This window comes from Manis javanica, chromosome 12, assembly GCF_040802235.1.
Source record: "Manis javanica isolate MJ-LG chromosome 12, MJ_LKY, whole genome shotgun sequence".
In the NCBI taxonomy this organism is placed as follows: Eukaryota; Metazoa; Chordata; class Mammalia; order Pholidota; family Manidae; genus Manis; species Manis javanica.
Genome location: NC_133167.1, coordinates 25,886,784 through 25,910,526, shown reverse-complemented (window position 1 = coordinate 25,910,526; position 23,743 = coordinate 25,886,784). Strand labels below are relative to the sequence as shown.

Here is a 23,743-nt window from a genome sequence, read left to right as displayed (position 1 = left end):
TTATTGCTGACTGAAATACAGGCAGCGTGCCCAGCGTTCCCATGCATCTATCTCTTGCTTCAACAGTGTTTGGATGGAGCAGACCCAGGGACGCTCCTTCTTCTAGCTTCTGTCCACCCTCTTTTCCAGCTACACCGTGGGCCATCTTCTTGGCCGTCCCCTACCTCTGGGACCGGCCAAATACTTTTTTCTGTGGTTAGCTCCTTACTGCTGACCAACCATGAGCTCCCAAATTCATCAAAATTATTCCACTGAGGTGGAGCCACCATCAACTGCCTGGTTAGCCTGCATTTGTGCACCTCCTACACCTCCTTTCTCTGGGCTTCTATTTTCCACCCCAATGATGTGGCTGTGGAGAGCATGGGCCACCTCTTCAGCAAGTAGGCCCAGAAGCTCAGAGGCGCCAAGCTTCTCCTGAAGAGGCAAAGCAGCACGGCGGCTGCACCTTCTTCCGGGACACGCGTAAGCCGTCCCGAGAGGAGGGGGGTGATGGCCTGGACACCACAGAAGCTGCCACGGCCCTGGACAAGAACTGACCCAGGCCCTTGTGATCTGCAGGCCCTGGGTTCTGCCCACGCAGACCTCCACCTCTGTGGCTTCCTGCAGAACCACTTCCTCGATGTGGAGGTGAAACTTAGGAAGAAGATGGCAGCCACCTAACTGCCACAGGCCCGGATGGGCAAGGCATCTCTTGGAAAGGCTCGCCCTTAAGCGGAATGAGGAGCCTTGTGGGCCCAGTGGACTCTGCAGGGCCCCTCTGCATCCCCCTGGCGTCAGGGCCTTCTCCCTACCCTGGCCAATAGGCAGTTTTTAACCACCCTAGAGCCCTTGTCCAAGCTCAGTCCAAACAGAAAAAATAAAGTTTTTGAAGGAGAAGAAAAGAAAAAAGAAAATATAAAGACTCTTTAGTCTTGCTAACTATTTGTTTAATCTTCATGGAATGTTGTTCCTAAAATTATAAATTGTATGAAATGAATTAATACCAAGTAGATTCCAACTCAGGTTGAGAAGTGTCAAGATTTATTGGTCTTTCAGGTAAACAATGATTGAGAGCCTAAAGTCAATATTTATTCAAAATTTATCTTGAAAGGCAATAAATCTTGATTTTTGCTATGGCAAGTAAGTAAATATGTGCACCATTCTAGACATTCTGACTGCATTTCTACCTACTAAATAGCTACTTTGAGTTAAAATTATAATGACCTGTGCACAGATTTTCACTTCAAAAGACATGATTGGGAAGATACTTATGATAAAATGCTTCAATACCAGTATTTGTGGTACTGTAAGATAAGAAAACTTTAATAATGAAATGTTGTAAATTTAGCATTTAGTATATTTAAGTCAGTCTAAATTTAGTATTTTGGTCATACTTGTTTTCCTCTTAATAGCTATGACTAGACTTTCTCATTAACTTCTGTGCTTATTTCCCCAAAAGCTTTCAAGAAAATGGTAAGCTATTTTAAGTGGATATAATAAATATGTAAATAAATAAATAAATAACTTTCATAGTGCTTACTATATGCCAGGCACTGTTATAAGCACTTTACACACACACACACACACACACACACATTTAATCCTCTTATCAATTCTATGAGGTAGTTATTATCTCCATTTTATAGATTAAGAAACTGAGGCAGAGGGTGATGAAGTAATTCTGTCCATGATTGTCAGCTAGTAAAAAAGGCAGAGCCTAAAGAAGTGGCTGATGTGGCATTTGATAAGCAACACTAATGAACTATGTAGGGGAATTTCCATGTCACTATCTCCTTGCACAAGATATTCAAAAATTGTCTTCTTGTGTATGACAGCATAACCAGCACAGAAAATATGAATCAATTATATGAAAGAACATAATTTAGCTAATCAATGAATTCAGCTTAGGACCTCAAAGCATTAGCATCACCTCTGAATATGAAGGGTGAGGGGGGCAAGAATACAAATCTAAAGTGGAAAGCAGAAGACACCAAGAGATGAGCAAAGGAGGAAGCAATCACTCCAATTGTGGAGATGGAGGAAGGCTGTGCAGACATGGGGCCTTTGAGCTAGGCCTTGAAAAAGAAAAGAGGTTTTGGAAAGGAAGGCTCAAGTCCAAAAAAATGGGGGCATGTTTGGAAAATCTGGAATATTCTAGTTGTCTGAAGCTCACTGTGACTAGAAGTGTGTTGGGAAAAGAGTTTAGAACCATAAACTGATGCTAGAACTTAAGAATTCTGAATGCTTAGAGTCAGAAGTCTTGCTAATCAGTAAGATACAGGAACATCTAGGTTGGTTTGCAGCATAACAACAATCTAAGCTTTGGAAAGGTTAATTTGCAAGAAAAAACTGGAATGGGAGAGAACAAGTTTGTACATTATTGTACCTGTCCAGGCCTGAACAGAGGAAAGAGAAGGAGATACTACAGAGATAAACTGTAAATGTTTTGGGAGCTGACTAATGTGGAAAACACGGGAAGGGGATCATAGATGCCCATGACGTTTTGAGAGTCTGTGACCATAATATGAGAAGCCTACCAGTCAGAAGGGGCAGGTTTTAGGGGAAAAAAATCCTGTCTGTTTAGGGTATTAAGTCCAAAAAACAGAGCTAAAAAATTTTGAGCTATCAGATCTACTGATTTTTAAAGCTTAGCTGATTGAGAATAATTCCCCTTTATTGTACAAATAAATTTGAATCTGATTTTCTGTTACTTGCAGCTGAAACTATCTAATATATTTGATACTAAATGATAGTTGGTGAGGGTTTTCTTTCTATAACCTACTGCTTTTAAATCTACCCATTAAGATGCTGAGGTCTCATATAAACCATTAGACAGTATGAAATAATCAGTATGCATTTCAGTAGAGGACACTCTACCTTTAAAAGAAGTGAGGAAAGCTGAGTGAGAAAGAGAAAACATAGTTGGTAGGCTTGTTTCTTGAGAGCACAGTGGTTCTAAACCAGAAGAGTTTTGTCCCAACAAAGGACATTTACAATGTCTGGAGACATTTTCAGTTGTCACAAAATGGTGAGTGAGAGTAGCTACTGGCATCTAGTGGATAGAGGCCAGGACTGTTGCTAAACATCCCTCAAGGCACAGGGCAGCCCCCACAACCAAGAATTATCCGGCCCAAAAATGTCAATCATGCCACTGTTGAAAAACCCTGTGACAGTACAAAGACAAGGGGGCAAGACAGAAAATCTGGGTACTGACCCTACTTAATCTTTCTCTGCACATGACAGATACACTGTCTATTACGGGAAGGAGGAAAAGCTGTTCACCAGCTCTACTTACCTATCTAAAGAGAACGACTCATGCTGTTGGGTTAAAGAGGTGCCATCAAAGAGCAATCTTGTCCACACTGCACCCCCCTCAGCTAGACTGCTAGCTAGTAACATCTGCTCCGAGCTCGGGGCTTTTTCTTCACAAATCCTTCTTGTGAAAATACTTGCCTACCAATAACTCTAACTTGAAAAATAACTGCAGAAATGGAAAGAGCTAAGCTAACCTGATCATTTTAGATGTGAAGCTGCTGCTGGTGGGAATAATGCTCCTCTGTCACAGTTTACCTCTATCAGTTAAATCTCATACATGGGAGGACCAGGATTCCCCCTGTGGCACCCCTGCAATTCCAGGCAGGGAAGGGAAGTCAGCCTCACCATCCTTGTAACAAGGCAAACACTGGGCAGGCTATTTGGAACTTAGACACTGAAAGTTTTTGGGTAAGATATCTTATTAAATAAACTGTCTTTCTGAAAAGTGCCTCTGAATCTGTGCCTAGCCATATCAGAGCCTGAGGCTAGAGGAAAAATCAGACATACTGATAGTATCTCTATTTAAAATTTTATATTTTGTTTATTTTGAATTTTTCACAGTAATTCTGATTTTTAAATAGTATTAAATTAAAATATTACCAATAACTGAGGGTTTTTGGAGGGAATCCCCTTAAATTTTATGTCCAAAGCAAGCACCTCACTTCCCTTACCCTAATCCAAGCCCTGCTCTGAACCCTTTCTCCTCCTAGAGAATCCATTGTGTCCCCCAATTATGTTCTTTCTACAGTGATTTTTCCCTGGAATTTAACATTATATTAAACTACCACTAACTCTTTTTGTGATTCCTGTTACGTCTCTGATAGCTTTGAAAGGCCAATAGCCCTTTATTGGCTTAGAAGTTGAGGTTATGTTTTTTGGCTTACCTGAGAAGCAAGCTGTCTTTCTTTACTCTGTTTCTGGAACTCCTGTTTCCTCCCAGCTTGCAGACAGCAGTCCCTACATACATCAGTCCATCCTGTCTGTAGTCTCTCATGGGCCCTATCCTGCCAGGGTCCCCTCTGACTTCTGTTTTCTGTGCCCATTTTTAATGCCGGCTCCACTTTCCTTACATTTCGTGAGATTCTCATTTCTTTGAACTTTACAGTATCTTTAAAATACAGCTTCTCCTCTTCTTTGCTAAAACCTCTGAAAACACCCTGACAGCATCTCTTAGAGTAATTTCTACTTGAGCTATTTTAGTAATGACAACAATTTGATAAAATTAAAGTCATGAGAGTGGATCTGAGCAGTATTAGGAACAGTCTCAAAGTGAAAAAGATCCCTTTCATCAGCTTTAAATCCATGCTTGGATTTCTTCATTTTCACCCCAAATTCTTTATGTTTTAGAAGATTTAGAACTGTCTTGGTCTACTTTCTTCCTGTGCTCTTTTTCCTTATGCCTTCTTTGGATTTTCCTTATGCCTCCAGGATTTTCAGTCCTCTAAAAACACAGGTTTGTGACCACCTCTAAGGCTAATCTTCTAACTATGTTTAATATTTGGAGTTAGGCTGCCTGCATCAGGATAGGCAAGACCCAAAAAACATGCAAGTGGGAAACTCCATCTCCCTGGTCCTCATGTTGCCATTTGAAAGGCATTCCTTAGAGTAATGGTCCCAGCTTCTCTCCCTGTCACTTATCCAGCCCTCCATACAGAGGGAGAAATGAGGTACCTGACTGGTAAGTTGAGAAGGATCCTGGCACGCTCATCTTGGCCCCCAGGTAGCAGTTTTTCTGTCTGTTGTGGCCAGAGGGTATGGCCCTTGGGACTCCAACTGTGACCACGTGAGTAAGTCTCTCTAATTTAAAGAGTCCATTAAATAATAATAAATGTGATCTATAAGCAACACATGCAATATTTTTATCTCCATCTTCCTGACCCTGAGAGCAGAATTAAGAGGTATGATTCAACAACCCTGTAAAACCGCTGTAAGGATGATGGCTCAGACATATAGCATCTACTAATGGGATTGATAAGGAAGAGGGGAGACAGTCAGGCAGCCAGCACATGCATGTCGGCGGGTGAAGAGCACCGAGACGAAGACGATACAGGAAAGCTGGGCTCAAGGGGTTGCCTTTTACTCAGTTAAAATTGTTCAATTTAACACTGGGTGAGAAATACCATTTTCCTAAAAATTTTCCATTCATTATTAGCCCACGATAAGACTTCTCTCTTCATCCAAGAATCACTTGGGGAACCTCTTCCATATTTTTTTTTCTGGGGGTTAAAAATGCAGTGATGTACAGTATTAATTAAGATCTGCTACTGTGGTTCAGCTGGTATTTTATAATATTTGAATTGTACATAATCAAGGCAGTTCAATCTTCCCTCAAATAATAGTGTTGAAGGTGCTGACCCACAAGACTGTGAAAAGGCTGGCTGGAGGCTGTATAATAAATCCATGGCAGGGCAGGCTATAGGCAGAAGACTGAGCTCCTGTGCTCCTAATTTATTACTTATCCACTGAGACTTGATGCTTCCCAACCACCAAATCATGTCTGTTACTTTGTCTGGTCTCTAAAAGTCTGGGGGCTAAGAAAAACATCTTTATTGATAAAGATTTTCAATCTTTTCTAAGTTGATACAAGCTTGCATGTCTTTGGTGTTGGAATCCTAGCTCCCTTCTAGAAGTGGTGTATAGCACATACTAAATTATTTTCAGTTAATAAATAAAGAACAGCTACTAAATAAAATTAATTTTGTTGGTCACCTTTATTATACCCACTGAAAACGGAAAAGCTCTCCATTTTATTTTAAGTCAAGATTTGAGAGTGTTAAGAGACTGTGAATCACAAAGCCAGTGGAGGTGCACATTACTCCAACTGCCCTGAGCTGGCGCTCTGAGAGGGCTGTACTCACACTGGGCAGCCCTGAGCCAGCCAATGTTTTGACTGCTTCTGGAGCTGCTTAGTTCCAGGAATATAAAACCAGAAAGCTCACATCCTTAGGTGGGTGAGTCGGTCCTGGAAGGCACATACCAGTAGCTGATTGGAAATGAGGAAAACAGGGTGAGTAGGCTGAGGCTTCCTCATTCTCTGAGGGGCAACCACATACATCCCTTAGCCTCCTTTCATCCAGGTTTCATTTTTGCTATGGAAATGGCCCATGTAATGTCCCATGCTATTGTGTAATAAAGAATTGTCTAGTCATTCTCCCTGATTCCTAGCAAGGAGCTTTTAAAACCCATGGAATTTCCTGAGTGACGCGGTCTTTATGGTTCATGTGCCCCTTGGATCACACCTGAGTTTTGCTCATGAGGTGACTCACGGTTGGCCTCTAAATAGCTTTAGTGTAGGGGCTGGTCACCAGAAGGACTGACCACATGTTTAGAAGTTGAGCCTCTGAGCCAGCCTGACCTCTGAAGAGAGAATGGGGGGCTGGAGATTGAGATCAATCATGAGGTCAATGATTCAATCAATGAGACCCCAGGAAAAACTCTGGACACTGAAACTCTGGAACTTCCTGGCTGATGAACACACTGACGTGCTGGGAGGCCACCAGGCTGATTCCTTGAGGGAGGGGCACGGAAGCTCTAAATCTGGAGCCCTCCCAGACCTTGCCATCTAAGTCTCTTCATTTGGCTGTTCCTGATTTGTATCTTCTCCAATAAAAGTGTGACTGTGAATACAGAACTTTTTTGAGTTGCGAGTTGTTCCAGCAAATTATCAACCTGAGGGTGTTGTGGGAACTCACATATTTGCAGTTAATTAGACAGATGGCAGGTGGACTGAGGACCTCCTAAACTTGTGGCTGGCATCTGCAGTGGTGCAGTCCTATAGAGGATCAAGCTTTAACTCAGGGGGCCTGTGCAATCTGTGAGTAATTAGTGCCACAATGGAACTGCAGTACACCAACTGGGATTTAAAGAGAATATGCATAAATGAGAGAAATTCTGATGGTGCAGTGCCCGGAACAAGGGTTTGCACCCTGCACTTGGGGAAGCCTAGTCTTGCAAAAAGAGGGTCAAGTAAGTATGGAAACACTGCATACATATCCCACATATCAATATAATAAAGGCTCTACAAGTTTACATAGTCCTTCCCCCTAAAATTTTTTTAAGTCCCTAGATATCATCCACATCATAACTGGCTTTCCAAAAGGGTAAGTTTTGGGTCTGTTATTTATTAATATTTTTAAACAACCCACATAATAGTAGAGACCATGTTAATTATATCTGTAGATAATTCTAACCTAGGATCTCTGGGAAAGATGGTGAAAGCAGGAAACCCAATGGTGGGAATGGGGAGGGAGGGTTCAAAACAGGATGATGAGAATTATTTAGTGTGTACCTACTGTGGGCCAGATGTAGAACTAGGGAGACTGATGAACAAGATAACACAGCCCTTGCCATTAGAGCATTTGCAGTCAAGTGGAGGAGGTGGAGATTAAATAAACAATTACACAAATGATGACAAGTACCAGAGGTACTAATCAGCATTAGAGAGGAGGGAAATAAATAGATCCTAAATCAGTCTGAGGGTTTGGTTGGAGAAGGTGTTACTGAAAAATTAATAACCTGAAGAATGAGTTTGGAGTAGTGGAGATGGTGGCAATATTTTATGGAGAGGCAACTGCACATGCGAATCCCCTAGGGAGGTAGGAAGTAAGTGGTGCATTTGAGGAAAAAAGTGAAGTCAGTGTGGCTGGAATTCAGTGTGTGGGAGAAAGTGAAAGAAGGCAAGAGTTGAAGGTGAGGAGGTGGGCAGGAGCCAAATCATGCAGGGTCCTTGCAAGAATGCTAGTCTTCATGCCAAAAGAAATGGGAAGCCACTGAGGGACTGTAAGGAGAGGTCTACCAGGGTCAATCTGAATTTTAATAAGACCACATTCACTGTGGTTAAGACAAGATTTGGGAAAGGTTATAATGGCAGCATGAAGACAGGTTAGGAGGTCACTGTAGTGTCTAGGTGAAAGATGACCCAGATGGTAGCAAAGAAACGGGGGGAAGTAAAGGCTATCTCAGTATTGAAATACTAAATATGCTTATCAGGTATAAAACAAAGATACACATAACATTAGGATGTATTAAAAAGAAAACCAGAATGTGGGTAAGGACTTGAACTAATCTCTTTCTTCATTTGCATCTTCACTGAGTAAAACCCTACTGGAACGTCATTGTAGTTTCTAGAATGTAAGGAAGACACGGAAACCTGGGAATTGTCAGCAGATTAATATATCGATAATTAAAATGTTAGACATATGTAGAAGAAAAAGTTAAAGGAAATGTGCTTATATAACCTAGAGAAAATTGAAGTATGACTTGATTAATTCACTAAGAACTCCTATGGTCTAGGCTGGTACTTTCTCAAACTTTGCATGCATGCAAGCCAACTGGAAAGTTAGTTACAATCTCTAGACTAGATCCAAGAGATCTGGCTTCAAAAGGTGTAGAGAAGGGTCCAGCCATTGTGCGCCACATCACCCTCATGATTCTGATGCAAATAGTAATCCAACCACACCGAGAGTGCTGGAGTCCTGTCCTCAAAAAAACCTGACTCAAAACATAGACCCACGGACAGTAGAGTGAAGGGGGCATGGGGTCATGCAGGAGTGCTCAATTCTGCCTGGAGGATTAGGGTAGGGTGGGGTTAGGGTAGTCAAGGAAGACTTGGAAAGAAGTCTTTAAGGGTGTAAAGGATTTTTCAGACCCAGAAGTCTTCAATAAAGCATAATATAAAACTATACCCAGAACATTGCCTATCACCCCTGATCTCAGGGCTCATTCACAGGTTTGCAGAGCTGCTCTATTTCCCATCTGAAACATGTAAAAGAGTTTCATGCTTTGTTTTTTATTAATGTGATTCAATTAAAATATTTTCTGTGTTAACACATTTCAAGGTATAAAGACCTGCATCCAGTCATATTTTCTACTGCTAAAATGAACTTTTCATTCATTTACCTCACACCTCAATTTCTGGGACTGTATGTGGCTTGTGTTTGTTGAATGAATGAATGACTGGATGAAAATGTTAGTGTAAGGAATAAATTGGTATTACTATCTTACAAGATTTCTTTATTTAGAGATGTATTTTTAAATAGCAGGTTTTTCACCTTAGTATGTTTTGCTTTTAGGCAGTATAATGGATTTCAGAAAGCTTCTCAAGTAACTCTTCCTCTTAGAGGAATCCATGAAAAGCTTTTCCTTTAAAGGAATTTAGCTAGAAATTTAGGAGAATATTGACCTACCCAGGTAGGATACCCCAGTCTATCCTAAAACCACACCTCAATCACTTGCTGCCCCAGTGACAGGTAAGTAAACAGAAACTTTTAACTCAACATATGCTCTAATAGCACATTAACATTTATTTTAGAAGTTTAGCTGAAAATGAACACATGTGAGAACAATGTTAACCATAAAGGAAGCTACAAAAAGGGACAAGAACTTTCCAGACCAAAGTATAGCAACAAAGACCAGGAGAAATGAACAGCTTTAAAAAAAGAGAGAGAGAGAGCACAGCTATGGTCTATGAAGTTCAGGAAGGTCTATCAAAAGATCCGTATCTTCTGAAATTCAAAATGATTTTATTCTTCTGAAACATATCAAAGACCAACATGTGACTTCTATGATGAGATACCAGGAATAAATCAAAAAGCAAATTTATATCCTATAAAATCAAACGGCCTACTTATATAAAGTGATCAAATCTCTCTGAATTTTAGGATGTGAGATAGTTCAAAACCCAAATTATATAACATTCTTCTTCTTCCATAGACTCATATTACTATTTCAGTATGTATTCATTTTCTTAATACACATATATATTTTTTAATGGTTTCCTGTACCTAGAAATTTTGACACAAAAAAGGGTGAAAAGCAAAGTAATTTATCCAGTGATAGGTATCAGAGCCAGGAAAAAGATTCCCATCTCCTGTCTTCTTAGTCAAGTGATATTTCTACTAGTTTAAAAAATCTCTTCCCCAAAGGAAAAAGGTATTACTTATTAAATGAGGTTTAAATGGAGGACCACATTAATCTAATTTTCTCTAATCTTCTATAGACATTCAAAGAATCACAGAATGAGAGATAAAAGGGCCATATAGAGCACGGCTGTTCCCTCTAAAATAACCCAGACAGACGGAGGTGTTGGGAGGAAATTCACAGACCTTTGAGTTCACCTGTGTGCTATAATTACTTATTTGTCTGGCTTCCAATTTTTAATTCTGTGAGAATACAATGAGGTTGTCTTATTCTTCATGCATCAGGCATAGTGCTTAGAACACAGTAGGGTTTCAATAAACATTTGCAGAAGAGCTGAATTAATAAATCTCTTCATTTTGTAGGTAACTCAGACAAGTTAAGTAACTTCCCTTGAGGTCAAAATCCCATGTCTTCCAGGCTCACCGGCCAGGGCTCTTGCCACGCTATTTGTTTTCACCCATGGCCATCAGATCTTCTTAAATATGGGAAATCCATTCTATTCTGCACATATCTGTTACCTTGGTCCAGTAAAATTACACAGAGAAGGCCTATTTCTCTCCTAAGTGGCAGCCTTCAAGCATGTGAAGGCAACACTTGTGTCCTCCCTATTCTGGGTTAAATCTGAATGGCATGCCTTTTAGTCCCTTTGCTATCCTTTCACATGTTAATAGATGTGGTTATTTATTCTTCAAGAGCAGCATCCATAACTGAAATTTCTGATGTGGTTTGGCCAGGGCAGAGCACAATGAGGGTACAAGCACTTGTTTCTGGACCTGTTCTGTGACTGCTTTTGATGTAGCCGCAGCAGCATGGATTATGGCCTCCCTGTTGCCTCACTTGTGTATCCACATAAGCTGCTATTGCATCAAGTGTCCTCTTCCATCTATCTTTGCAGTTAATTTTCTGAACATAAGTATAGGACTATCTGTTTATCCTACTCAATCCCCTCCTATTTAGTCCATTCCTCTAGATTATGCTTCAGAAACATAAGCTGTCCAACCTACTTTTGTGAGAGCTGCAAATTTGTAAGTATGCCTATGATACCTTTACCCAGATAATTATTATCTTATGTGGGCAAGTAACAAAAATAGCTAATCCTTATCTACCACATACTATTTGCCAGGCATTGTGCCAAGCCCTTTTAACTCATTTTATTCTCACTACAAACTTATGAGATAGATGTGATTATTTTCTTACATTTGAGATTCAAAAATGGAGATACAGAGATGTTAAGTAATTTACCCAGTATCACACAGCTAGTGAGTAGCAGATCTGGAAGCCCAGCCAGTCTGATTGCAGAGTTCTTGATCTTAATTACTAAATTAGGCTGCTTCTTATTATCATGTGTCTTTACTAACAACCTTCTAGGCTAAAAGGGATCCATTAGTCAACAATCTTTGGGTAAAACTGTCAATCATTCACAAAAATGACATAATTATACTCTCTGATAACCTAAGTCTCTCTAACTTCAGAGTTTTGCCAATGTTTCTGAACACTAAGTGCTATATATCATGGACCTGACCTGTCTAGTAATCCCTTGTTTTCACTGTGCATCCCCTACTAGACTATAAAGTCCTGTATCTATGCTTTGCATATATCTCCCATAGCACCTCCTACATAATGAGTACACAGCAGAAATTCTAGTTTTATCTTTGAGAGATGGATGGTAAAAGCCAAGGAGATTTTCTCTGAGTTTAATTCTGCAGGAAATAAAAGGGTGAAGTTTAAAATGGGGAAGTAGGAGAGAGACACCACTTTAGCTCTTTAGCTTTCAAATTCTCTATTACAGGGACTCTCTGTCATAGCAGAGACAGAATGTATTAGTCTCCAAGTCAGTGGACATGATGCTTAACCCCTTATCCCCAGGCCCATTCTCCTACTGACCCCCTTCAAGCCTCCAGACCCTCCTGGAGGGGATTCTATAAATCTTTGAAGAGCACAGCCTGCACATCACTCCTATTTGCATATCCCGAGGTTGCCTGGCAGGCAGAGCATGAGGGTGGCAAACAAGAGGTTTAATAAATGCTTGTTGAAATGAACCCACCACCAAAACTCCACTTGAAAAATTTACTATCGGCAACACCTCCATGGTCATATTCAAGGTTGGAGAAATAAAACTCAACCTTTCAGGATGCACATACACACAAACTAGAGATTTCACTTCCCGGAAACAACAATCTAATGCACTAAAAAACAAAATGACTTAGACAATACAAGGTGAGAAGACAAAAATGGACTAAACAATTTTCATTTATCCAAACTGTTCACATGTTTGAGGGGGGCACTTATCTAAGTTTTTCATCATCTTTTTCTCCTCCACTTGGCCACCTGCCTATGCCTTAATTCAAATAAATCTTCACCTTATTACCATTCCTAGCAAGTGAGAGGCAAATTTGAAAATAGTAGTAAAGATAGGAATTGGAGATATCAAGGACAGTTTCTTTTTATTTCTGTCTCCCATTTCCTTAGGAGATTTGATACCTTGGCTACTAGAGGAGCCCCTAATTTTTCACATGGAAATCAAAACAGATTTTGGCTATGCTAGAATTTTTTTCCCCAAGAGCATAATATACAACTTCCCTTCTTGGTACTTAAAAACCTACAGCTCTTTCTTTACCTAGACTCTCATATACAATCAGCTCCCAAATTCAATTTCTCTTTTTACTTGCTACTCTGCATGATTTACTCTGAGGCCAATAAGTAACTATGTTCAACCCAGAAATATTGCTCACTTCCAGACTGGCAGCTATTTAATGAATAATTAACCACCCCATATTTTCTATCATGGATGCTTGTATTACCAGGGTAAAGGTAGCCTTTATGTCTAAACGATGTCATAAAACAGGCCTTTGCCAGAAAGACGCCTTCATTTATCACATGAAATGCCATGTGGTATTAACAAGGTCGATACTGTTTGTTTAATATTATTTTGCTTTCATGGGGGCCTGAAATGATTTGTTTTTGCAGCTGTAACAGAGTTAAATTAGGGATTTAGCTTCAGCTTAACTAGCTGAGCATATATAACCAGGGACTATTAATTATCCGCCTGGAGGCCTGTGGTCATCTTCCCACCACTTACAGCATCCTTGGGGGACTAGGTTACACCACATGCACCCAGAGTCTATCCTCAAGTAATCAATCCCGGCTTCCCAGGAACTGAAGGGAGTCTAAATAATTCAAATTTTTATTTCTTTATCTACAACTCCCTCTGACCCCAAAGTGTGTTATTAGTGCACAGATTTTTTTTAAATTGAGTAAGTAATTTAAGAGGAAATCTTAGTTTGAAGATTAGTTTCAGTCAGTCGTTCCCACAAATGAGAAACTAAAGAAAACACTTTTCTGACCTTTAAGCGCCAATAATCAGCACCCCCTTCCCTTTTTCTCTTCTCACGTTGCCCTTCTGTCTTAAATGGAGCAAGGGGAGAGGAAGTTTCTGCCAAAGATAAACTTGTCAGAAGCCTGCACTGCAATTCTAATTCCTCACTACCTGTTTGTGAATGTCATCTGGGAGCAACCCCTGAAAAGCTGTGGGGGGAAAAAAGTAAGGGCAAAGAAAGGAAAGAAGGGTGGGGGGTAAAGAAAAACTGGAGTGCAACTCAAACAAAAATGAAATCACACACACACAGGCACACAGGCACGCTCGCTCGCACTCAGACACACAAAGAGAGCCGGGGAAATGCCCCCCACCCATCTCAGGTCCTAACAACATAGTTCTTTATCAAAGGTTCATTGTCAATCAATTAGCCAAGGCAGCAGGGGTCTGTAAGGTGGGGGCCCCAGGGGAGACAATAGGCAGCCCTGTTGTATTACTATTTAATCACTTTCGCTAAATAAATAGAGCAGCCCCGAGGTGCTGTCATGTCTAGGGAATTTATAACAAAAAAACTTCATTTTTCATTGGTCATTCCCTTTTTCCCTTCAGGACAAGAGAGGGTTATTACTGTAGCCTTAAGTTCCATCTTTGTGTTTCTTGCCTTTGATTCCCACTCGGACCCTGCCACTTTCGGGCACTAATTTGTCAGCCTGAACAAAGAGAGGATTTGTACCTCCTGTAAGGTCTCAATTAGGAATGGCTTCTGCTGTATTGTGTGCCATTCAGAGAGGACACAATGCTGGTAATTACAGGAATTTGCACTAAATGGCTGAAGAATTCACAGACACCCCCCCCCCCCCCCCCCCCCGCGGCCTTTGGGTTTACCCCTTCGAAGGGCTGGGGTGGAAAAGGAAAGCAAAAAGCTCCTAATACCGGAGATATGTAACAGCAGTCCCAAGGGGTTAAAGAGCAGGCAAAGGAGGAAAGCCATAAAAACTGACAGTGTGAAAATGGTTGAGGGGCTCCCCTAGGCTCACTGTTTTTCTTGCTTTTCTTGCTATCTCTTCTGTTAACATTTTCAACTTCAGTTCAGAATCTAGAACATTGTTCCACAGTGGGCCATCCAATTTTACCTCCAGATTTCAAAGCAGTAACACAAGGAACAATTTAAAAGGTGAGCTTTGCATCTCTTATCACGCCTATAAACACCACACTGGGCCCTTTTATTAAAGTACTCAATTGGTGGGCTTCTTGATTGCTGGGAAGTTATAGGAAAAATATCTGTGTTTACTAGTGCCAAGAAAACCATATATCTATCCATTAAGGGGAAGTAGGTATGCACATGTCTAACTCCTGAAGAAAACAGGGTTGCTGCCTTATAATCTAATTTACACAGCATTTTGTGAACAACCTAATTTAGAGCCACTTACAGGTACACATTTCATAAATATTTTAATAAGCTGCAAATCATTTGTTTTAGCCTTAATATTTTAATATCACAGATATCCCACTGCCAAATCTAATTTAGAATGCCAACCAATAGTTTCACTAAAGAACTGGACCTCATTTTCTGCTACAGAAGTGTTTCTGAAAAGCTGCAGTAAAGCGCCACCAAATTAATTGTTCTTAAATACCATTTTCATCATGTGCTCCTCTGCTCAGGAACCTTCTGTGGCGTCAGGATTGAACATTAAAATCAGCCTTATCAAACTGCCTTTTGTAGGCCCCAAATGACTGAGTATCTGCAATTTCATATAGTTCTACTTGGCACCACCTCTGACAGTTCTCTAATCTGATGTGTGGGCCTCCCTTGTTAGCTCTTGTCACAGCTGCCATTTGGCATTCACAATGTGATGTGATTAATGTCCGTCTTCCCTAGTGGCCTGACTGTAAGGTCCCTGAGGGCAGGGCCCATGTCTGCTTTCTTGCAGCACTGATTCATCCAGGTGCCTCTGAGTTTTTGGTACATGGTCAGAAACCCAGCCACAATAAATGCTCGAATGAACAGGTTAATTTTCAAAGGCATGTTTACAAGAAGAAGGAACAGCAAGTGCAAAGGACCTGGAGACAGGAATGACCAAGGTAGGTTTCAGAATATCAAGAAGACCACTGTGGCTGGGACCTCCCAGCCTGGGGCAGTCATGGACCTGGGGAGGAAGTCGTGGAACAAACAACACATAATCAAATACAACTATAAAAAGTTCAAGCACATGTTAAGAAATACACAGTTATGCATAAGCATGTATTTTCAAAACCATAACCTCAGGCATTTGGGTATGGTCATGGTCCACTTTCTTTGCAGGGGCTCCTCTTTAAGTTTCAAGGAAGGATATAGAAAATTGTTCACCTACAGAAAGAATTTGGTGAAAAAAGGCCAACTGCACTATTCTGTAGATTTAAAACCAATATTTGTGGCTCCTCTGAGCAGCAACTGAGTGACATCATAATAAAGAGCTACTCAGTGCAATCTTCCACTTTTGAAGTTTGTCAAAAATACTTAAAGGGGGATGGACTAAGTGGACATAAAAACTCATAGGCTAAATAGGCTCACTAAAGTCATGAAATACTGTGAATTAGCTTCTCCTTAAAATAACAGATGAAGCCAAGGTTCTACTGAAAATACTTGATTTTTTGATATTTTGTAAGATAAACATGCTATGCAACCAGCTTTTACACTCAATTAGTGTTTTTACAAGGATGAAAAGTTAGGCAGCACAAATACTAAATGAATAAACAGCTGGTTTAGATTAACTGTGCTTGTGAGAAACAGATTAATTTTTAAAGTTCCATCTGCTGTAATAATCTTTGATATAATGAACAGCCTCCCAAGTAATTTAAAAAACATTCAGAGGTTTGCTTATCAAATTTTTGCCTTTTTCTTTTGAGACTCTGCCCCCTACAGGAGATGAGGTATTCCTACTTGAGGCAGGAAACCTGTATTCCATGCATGGGTAATTAAGGAAAATGAAATGCAGCCCTCTAAAACCGAGATTTCAAATAGCTACTGAATGAGGCATTTTCCGATAGAAGAGGGGGCACTGAAATGAGGTAAAAAAAACATCTACTTTGGAACTGGCCACACTATGCAAATTAGGGTTGAATTCTCCAGCCCCAAATTAGAAACTTACCTATGCCCCATTAGAACTCTACACCAGAGCATGAAGATAAAAGCTAGGCAGAGCAAATGAGTTTTAGACTACATTACTCCTATCTCCTGGATTCCATATTCCTACCCACCCACCTATTCTCAACCAGCCAAATCGAGTGAGCAAATTTTGACAGCAAAGGAAGGTGCCCTAAAACATGGAACCGAAAGCAGCTGCCAAAAATGTCTATCCCTGCCCATAAGGTAATCCTTCTCCTGCTCTTCTCTACTTAGCTTCTTTCTCCCTGCCTCTTCTACCCACCTTTCTTTGTGTTTTTCCTGTTTTCATTTCTCTGTTAGATTCAGTGGACCTGCTGAATGGTACCCTCTACCTGTACTTCCCCTTCGTCTGAGAACTAGAAATGCTATTAGTGCAGCACAGAACGCTAGCAGTGCACACTCCATCAGGAAGTAACCTTAAGAGAGGAAGGTAAATTAGGGGTCAACTAGGTGACAATCCTTGTGTAATCCCTGAGGCTTTTCTTCCCTCTTTTACTAGAAAGCTTCCTGATTCAGCTACTCTTATCTCTACATTGAGAACTAGCTGAGCTATAACACAGTAACACTACAGACTTGTTGACCCTATCAGCAATCTAAGCCACAGAAGTGCACCATAATTCCAGAATGTATGCAGAGTAAGCACTTAATAAATGACAGGTGAATGGCTGAACTCTGAAATATAATACATGCAGTAGTATAATAAGACACAGAAATGTTAATAATTTCTAAAAACTGTGTTAAAACCATTGTCTTCTTATTTCAAAACCATTTTCCAGAAGTAGCTTAACACAAGGTCATTCATGCCTGCAGATACATGCACACATCACACAGTATGGCTTCTGTACGGGCTCAGTATTTCTGGTCTCTTCTACCCAACCCTGCAAGTTCTACTTCTCAGTTACTGAGGCCCTCTGGACAAAACAGAAATCTCCCTATTAGATAGATTATTTTTCAATAGGAAAGGCCATCATCACAACTAACCTAAATTCAAAATTCCATTGTTCCATCACTATTTGGCTTTTCAGTGCAGGAACAGGCACAAAATTAAAAATGGTGACTAAATTCCTGTTCATTTTTAAAACATACTTAAGTCTGATATAGTTGAATTAACTTCTTCAAAATCAGGCTTCCAATTAAAGCTACCTCCATGGTAAACTTCTTGACACAAGGGAAAGGGAAACAATTTGATTTAGTTTATAGTAGATATACAGATTTGGTTTAGAGGGTTTTTCTTTCTACATTACCGCTTTGGGGAGGGTTAGAGGGATGGAAAGTAGGGAGGAAGGGCAGTAATAGGGTTTTAAGGAGGAACAGATGATTGGCCTTGAACTTCTCTGTGTCTCACTGGTCCACAGCAGTTCCCAGGATGAAGCACAAGCCAGTGGTGACTCAGAAGTCATCAGCTGAATCATCATCTACCCTGCTCTTAGCCACCTCCAGATTCTCTGTCAAGGCTGGCTTTCTAGATTCTACCTTAACAGGATTTGACAAGGTCAGATCAATGACAGTTACTGACTGTGGGCATCTTCCTTGCCTAAGGACTGTCTGTAGTCAGCTTTGGGCCCAAATGTCTCTTATAGGCACACTGTGACAATCACATTCCCAGTGACCTTTAGTTAAGAAGGCAGAGGAAACGGAATCACAGCTGACTCAAGAAGCCTAAATTCTAGTCTGGTCATGCTCCCACCAAGTCATTTTGATTCAGTGGGTATATCATATCTGCCTCCACTGACTTCACCAGCATGGTATGAAGATAGACAAATGTTTTAATACAGTAAATTCCTTGAAGGAGAGATGCTTTTTAAATAAGATGTAGCTATGACTGGCCTGTTGGGGGATTTTTAAAGTGAATTCCAACTGTGGGATTCAGGACTGTTCTTTAATAAGCTTTAAGCTAAAAATCTGTTTCATACCTGCACACTTGAAACTCTGAGCAGTGAGTCCTCGTTCCAAAGATAAAGTTGTCAGAATGCTGAGGAAGCTGGTGGTCACAGACTGACGTTTGTTCTTCCTGAGCTCATGCCCACCCATCTGATCCATGGGTTTGCTCCTCAGTGTGACTTGCAGGTTTTGTTCTGAGCTCCTCGCTACATTGGCAGCTGTTTTCAGAGCCTCCATCCACTCCTGAGCCCTCTGCCGGGTCTCAGCACGGAGGCGGAGGACATCTTGGGGGAAAATAACTTGAAAACAAGAGTCACAGTCATCCAGGTTGTCCATCTGGACAGCCAGACATACATCCACATTGTAGCTGAGCAGGGGATCCTCATCTAGCTTGCCAGGCTGAAAAGCCATAAGGTAGGCCCTGCTCAACACAAAGGTAAATGCCTTCCAGTTGTTTTGGACAGTTAGCCTGTAGAGTGTCCCTGACTTGAGGATGTTTTGGTACTGTTTGGGGCTCTCCGAGACAGGGGATGGTGTGAGCAGCTCACTGGATTTCTTCTGTAAACAATGATTCTGAGTACAGGTGACATGATGGCTGAGCCCTGGGGAGTCTGCCAGCTCATCCTGCCGTCTCACATAGCCAGGAACAGCAGCATGCACGACCTCCCAAAGCTTCTGCCCCCAGTCCAAAGCCTCCCACGGTGACTCTGCCTTTAGCTGTAGCTGGGTGTTGTCATACAGAACGGTATCCACAAGTCTGGCCTCCAGGTTCCCCAAAACAGATATGCTCTGAAAGTGTGCAAGCTGGTATGTGGCATAGAGGTTTTGATTCCCGCTGCTGTCAAGGCTGTAGAAGTGTAAGCTGTACGGGGAGAGTTCTGCATAACAGCTTTGCCAGTAATTGTCGTGGTCCTTCCTCACCTCCAGGTAACCCTTCTTCAGGATGTTTGGGAATGCCTGCTTGTGTTCTAGAAAGAAAGAAAAAAAAAGAGGCAATGTATGAATTCATTAATATGAATGAATTCAATGAGATGAAAAGGTAGGTGCAAGAAACCAAACAGATCAGGGTTCAAACTGAACATAGTGGAAGTTGTAAAATTCCAAGACAGCACCTAATTGACAGGATGTAATTGTGGAAATTTTTCGGGTTTAAAAAACTTAACTAGGGTGGAATTATGAGTGCAAGAGTAAGTACTGGGGGCAGGGGAATAGTTTACAGCGTCAGTGTGACAAGCAAAGGTCTGGGTGGAAAACAGAAATACTGCAATAACATGACTATGCCCATGGGCCCACAAAACAATTGCACTTTGCCAGGATTTCTTGTTTTCTACTTAACGTTCTACAGAGGACCAAATACACAAGAGAGAATGTTCCTCTTGCTATACTCTGGCCTTTCTTTAAGTTGGCAAGGCCAGGAAGGGCGACTGGGAAGGGCAGAGCAAGAAGCCTGCTGTTTGCACAGACTCCTGTTTTCAGGCATCCCCATTAGTCTTCAGGGCCCGTTCGTGAATCTTCTGTCCTGTGGCCAGTCCTCCATACTTGACTCAACCATGTTTTAGGCCTCTGCTTAGAGAGCAATCTGTCCCCCTGAGCCTGGCTGTACGTAGGTGCTGATGCTGCTCCTGCTACTTGCAATGCTCCTTCCACCACTTCCAAGAGCTGCCACACTACCCTTCACTCAGCTAGCCTCTCGTTCAGAAAGAGAGCTGGTCCCCACTCCCTCAGCCCCTACCCCCTGTCTGCACACACACATATCACTGGGTCAGTATCAGGTAGTCCTACTACGACTTTCCTCTTTGATGGGCTCTTATCAGGCTGTATTATAATAGTTTATTTGAATATCTAAGCAAATAAAATAAATTATGAAGTTTCTTTAAAAAGTGTGTCCTCCCTGCTGGACTATAAACTCCCCTGAGGACAGGGGTGAGATCTGTTTTTTTGTTCTTATGTCACAGCACATGGTGAAACGCCTGGTACTTAAACAGTGCTTGGTGAATCAAAAACAAAGCTCCTAGCACAGTGCCTGACATATGTAAGTATAATTCCCTTCTCTTCCCCTCTGTTTCACAGGTTTATCTGGTTATGCCATCTTTAATCAATGGTTACCTGCAATATATACAAGTTTAGTACTTTAATAGAAGGGGACTGTCCCTTGGAAGACTTCTGATGCTTGTAGCAAGCATGAGAATGACGTCCATGGAAAAGGGAGCATTCCTCCCTGGTGGAGATCTTATTTCTGAGATGTTTCTAAGTCTGTTTGCTGACACACATTGAAGATGGTCATAAACTAATTGAATCACTCCCTAAAGAAGACAAATCATACTCCCAAAGGGTATGATATCTGATACTGGCTGACGAAAAAGAGTAACACAGATCTAGATCTTAAAATAGCTAACGGAAAAAAAAAGGAGAGAAATGAGACTGAGAAAAGCCAGTTTTACCTGCTTTACATCTCCCATCCTGACATTCATTAGTATTTCTGCGATAACTCAAAAGCCATTAATTTCTTGCAACCCACACTAATCCCTTTGTAGGGAGAGATAATGGATGCCTATTCTCAGGTTATCTTTCTTTTCTGATAATGCAATAAGGGAGGTAGTGCTGTTAGAGACATGCTCCCACCTCACCCCTCTCATTTCCATCAAGCACTGATGGTAGTTCAACCTTTTCCATAATAAGACTCGGAACCGTGTGTCCCTCCATCCCATCTCTCCTGTGACCCAGCGGCTCTGTTATGCATCCCTTAATAAAATAAAAACTACCTCTTTTGCTTTTAGCTAGGAATCTCTTCTTTTCTTTCCTCCCTGTAAGCTTTTTATAACAGCTACCATGAATTAGAAATTCTACTTTAATTGCGCTGAGGCCAACAGCAAAACTAAACTGTCACTTCTTTCGGACTATCCAAGCTGTGGTGGTAGATGCCAGCCTGGGTGGATGGAAGTACAAGTCGTGTTAGGCAGTCCCAAAAGTTCCCTCACACCTTGATGCAGAGTAAGGGTAAAGAACACATCATGTTTCAGTATTTTTTCTCTATCCCAGCTCAGCCATCTCTAAATACATATGTTAAATTGAGACAGAAAAAATGGGCTTTACTCATAGGAAATAGCCCATACTGCAGTTTGGAGTGTTAATTTCTTGAAAAAGAAGAATCAAGAGGAAGAGGGCAAAAGTGATCAGGAACCTATTCTCTGGGTGGTGTATAATTTTGAAGTACTAGTGACGTTTGATTGTACAGGGCTGGAAAACTACCATTTCTCTTTAATCTCTAACTGCTACTTTCTACTGAATCTGAGGTTTATTTTTAATGTTTTTGCTATTGATAAATCAGAAGCTATTTACATCTAAGTTTTCATTAACTTACTATAGTTTAACTTTTGTTTTGCCAGACTGTATCATTCCAACTTATTTAATTAACACCACACACATTGTAAAGTGTCCAGTTTCACAAATGAATAATAGAGTGTCTGTCTTAACAATTATCATAAATAATTCAGATGGGGCCATAGACAAAGATTATCACTCTTTCCCCCAATAAAACAGGAAAGATGATCAAAATGAATCACTGTTGTCTATAAATGTCATACTGAAACCACAAAAGGGTAATTTCTTGTGAAAAAGAAGGGGGGAAAAAACCCTACAGAACTCTTTGTTAATCCATTTTCCACCTGGGCTGGTTCAGTCCCTCCTAAATGAAGATCCCTTCTCCCTCTCCCGTCGTCCTACCCTACGGTGCCAGTGCAGTGGCTTAAGGACAATCATTGCTACTGACTGAAGAGGAAGAATGGAAGTTTCCCCATCATGTACTTGATTCAATTCTGTACTGCCAACCCACCAGGGTTCCTCTTTTGAATTTACTTCCTCTACCTGATCTCAAAAACGTTTCCATTCTAACGTCCACCACCTTAATCAAGGTCTTTTTTTTTTTTTCAACTAAGGTATAACTGACATATAACACTGTAGTTTCAGGTGTACAATGTAATGATTTGAAATTTGTATATATTGTGAAATGATCATAGTAAGTCTAGTTAACACCTACCACCATATGTAGTTACTAAAAATGTTCTTCTTGTGATAAGAAATTTTAAGATTTACTCTTAGAAACTCTCAAATATGTAATACAGCATTATTAGCTATAGTCACCATGCTGTACATTACAGACTATGGCTTATTTATAATTGGAAACTTGTACTTTTAACACCAAGACAAGGTCTTAAAAAGGCTCCCACCTCTAGTCCTCCTTCCTGGCCATTTCACACACTGTTACCAGATTAAGCTTTCTGGCCCTTCCCATACCCCCTCCTGAGCCCAAAACCCTTCACAAGTTTTCTGGCACTACACAATAAAGTTCAAACTCCTTCTTGGCCTTAAAACACACTACATGGCATGAAAAGAAAAGAGAAAGAGGGAACTATTATAGATTATAGAACAAAAGCATGTAGAAGAGTAAAATGAACACCCATGGCTCATCCCTCAGCTTCAAAAATCAAGTCTCTGCTATTCTTGCTTCATATCTTCACCCCCTCCAATTCTTGTTATTTATTGTTCTTGTTGAAATATTTGAAAGCAAACTGCAGACATTTTATCATTTCTTCTGTAAATACTTCAGGGTATATTTCTAACCCAGCAGATAAAATTTTCATAATATATATATATGTATGTATATTTATAATATGAAAGATACCACTTTCATATGCAACAATAGAATTCCTTATCTAACACCTTATCGGTGTCTAATTTTCCCAGCTGTCTCAGAAAATTTCTTTATACAGATAGTTTGTTCAAATTAGGTTCACATATTGATGTGGTTGATACATCTTTTGCATCTCTTTGAATCTATAATAGTTCCCTCTTTCTCTTTTCTTTTCATGCCATGTAGTTATTGAAGATAATTTCTCATCTTTAATAAATGATGATAGTTCATTCATCCTGTAGAATTTCTCACATTCTAGATTTAGGTGAATGTATCCTTATGGTCTTGTATAAATGTTTCTCTGTTTCCCATATTTTTTGTCAACTGCTATTTAGATCTTAAGGTTCAGTTAGATTTTTTTTTTTGCAAGAACATGTCACAGCAAGTAGTGACTCTGGCATCTTACTGCGCTGATGGACAGTGATTGCAATGGGGTGTGGGGGAAACTCAATAATATGGGTGAATGTAGTAACCACCAGGTTGCTCATATGAAACCTTCCTA

General features: G+C 40.6%; 1 protein-coding gene across 5 annotated transcripts in view; it reads right to left on the bottom strand.

Annotated features, from left to right (window-relative positions):
- Nucleotides 1-23,743, bottom strand: part of PLEKHM3 (pleckstrin homology domain containing M3) — a 176,574-nt gene that overhangs the window by 106,739 nt on the left and 46,092 nt on the right. For all 5 annotated transcript variants that reach the window (XM_036994995.2, XM_073218216.1, XM_073218218.1 and 2 more), the window contains exon 3: nt 18,584-19,519. In XM_036994995.2, the coding sequence (XP_036850890.2) occupies nt 18,584-19,519 (936 nt within the window). The remainder of the gene's footprint in view (nt 1-18,583; nt 19,520-23,743) is intronic.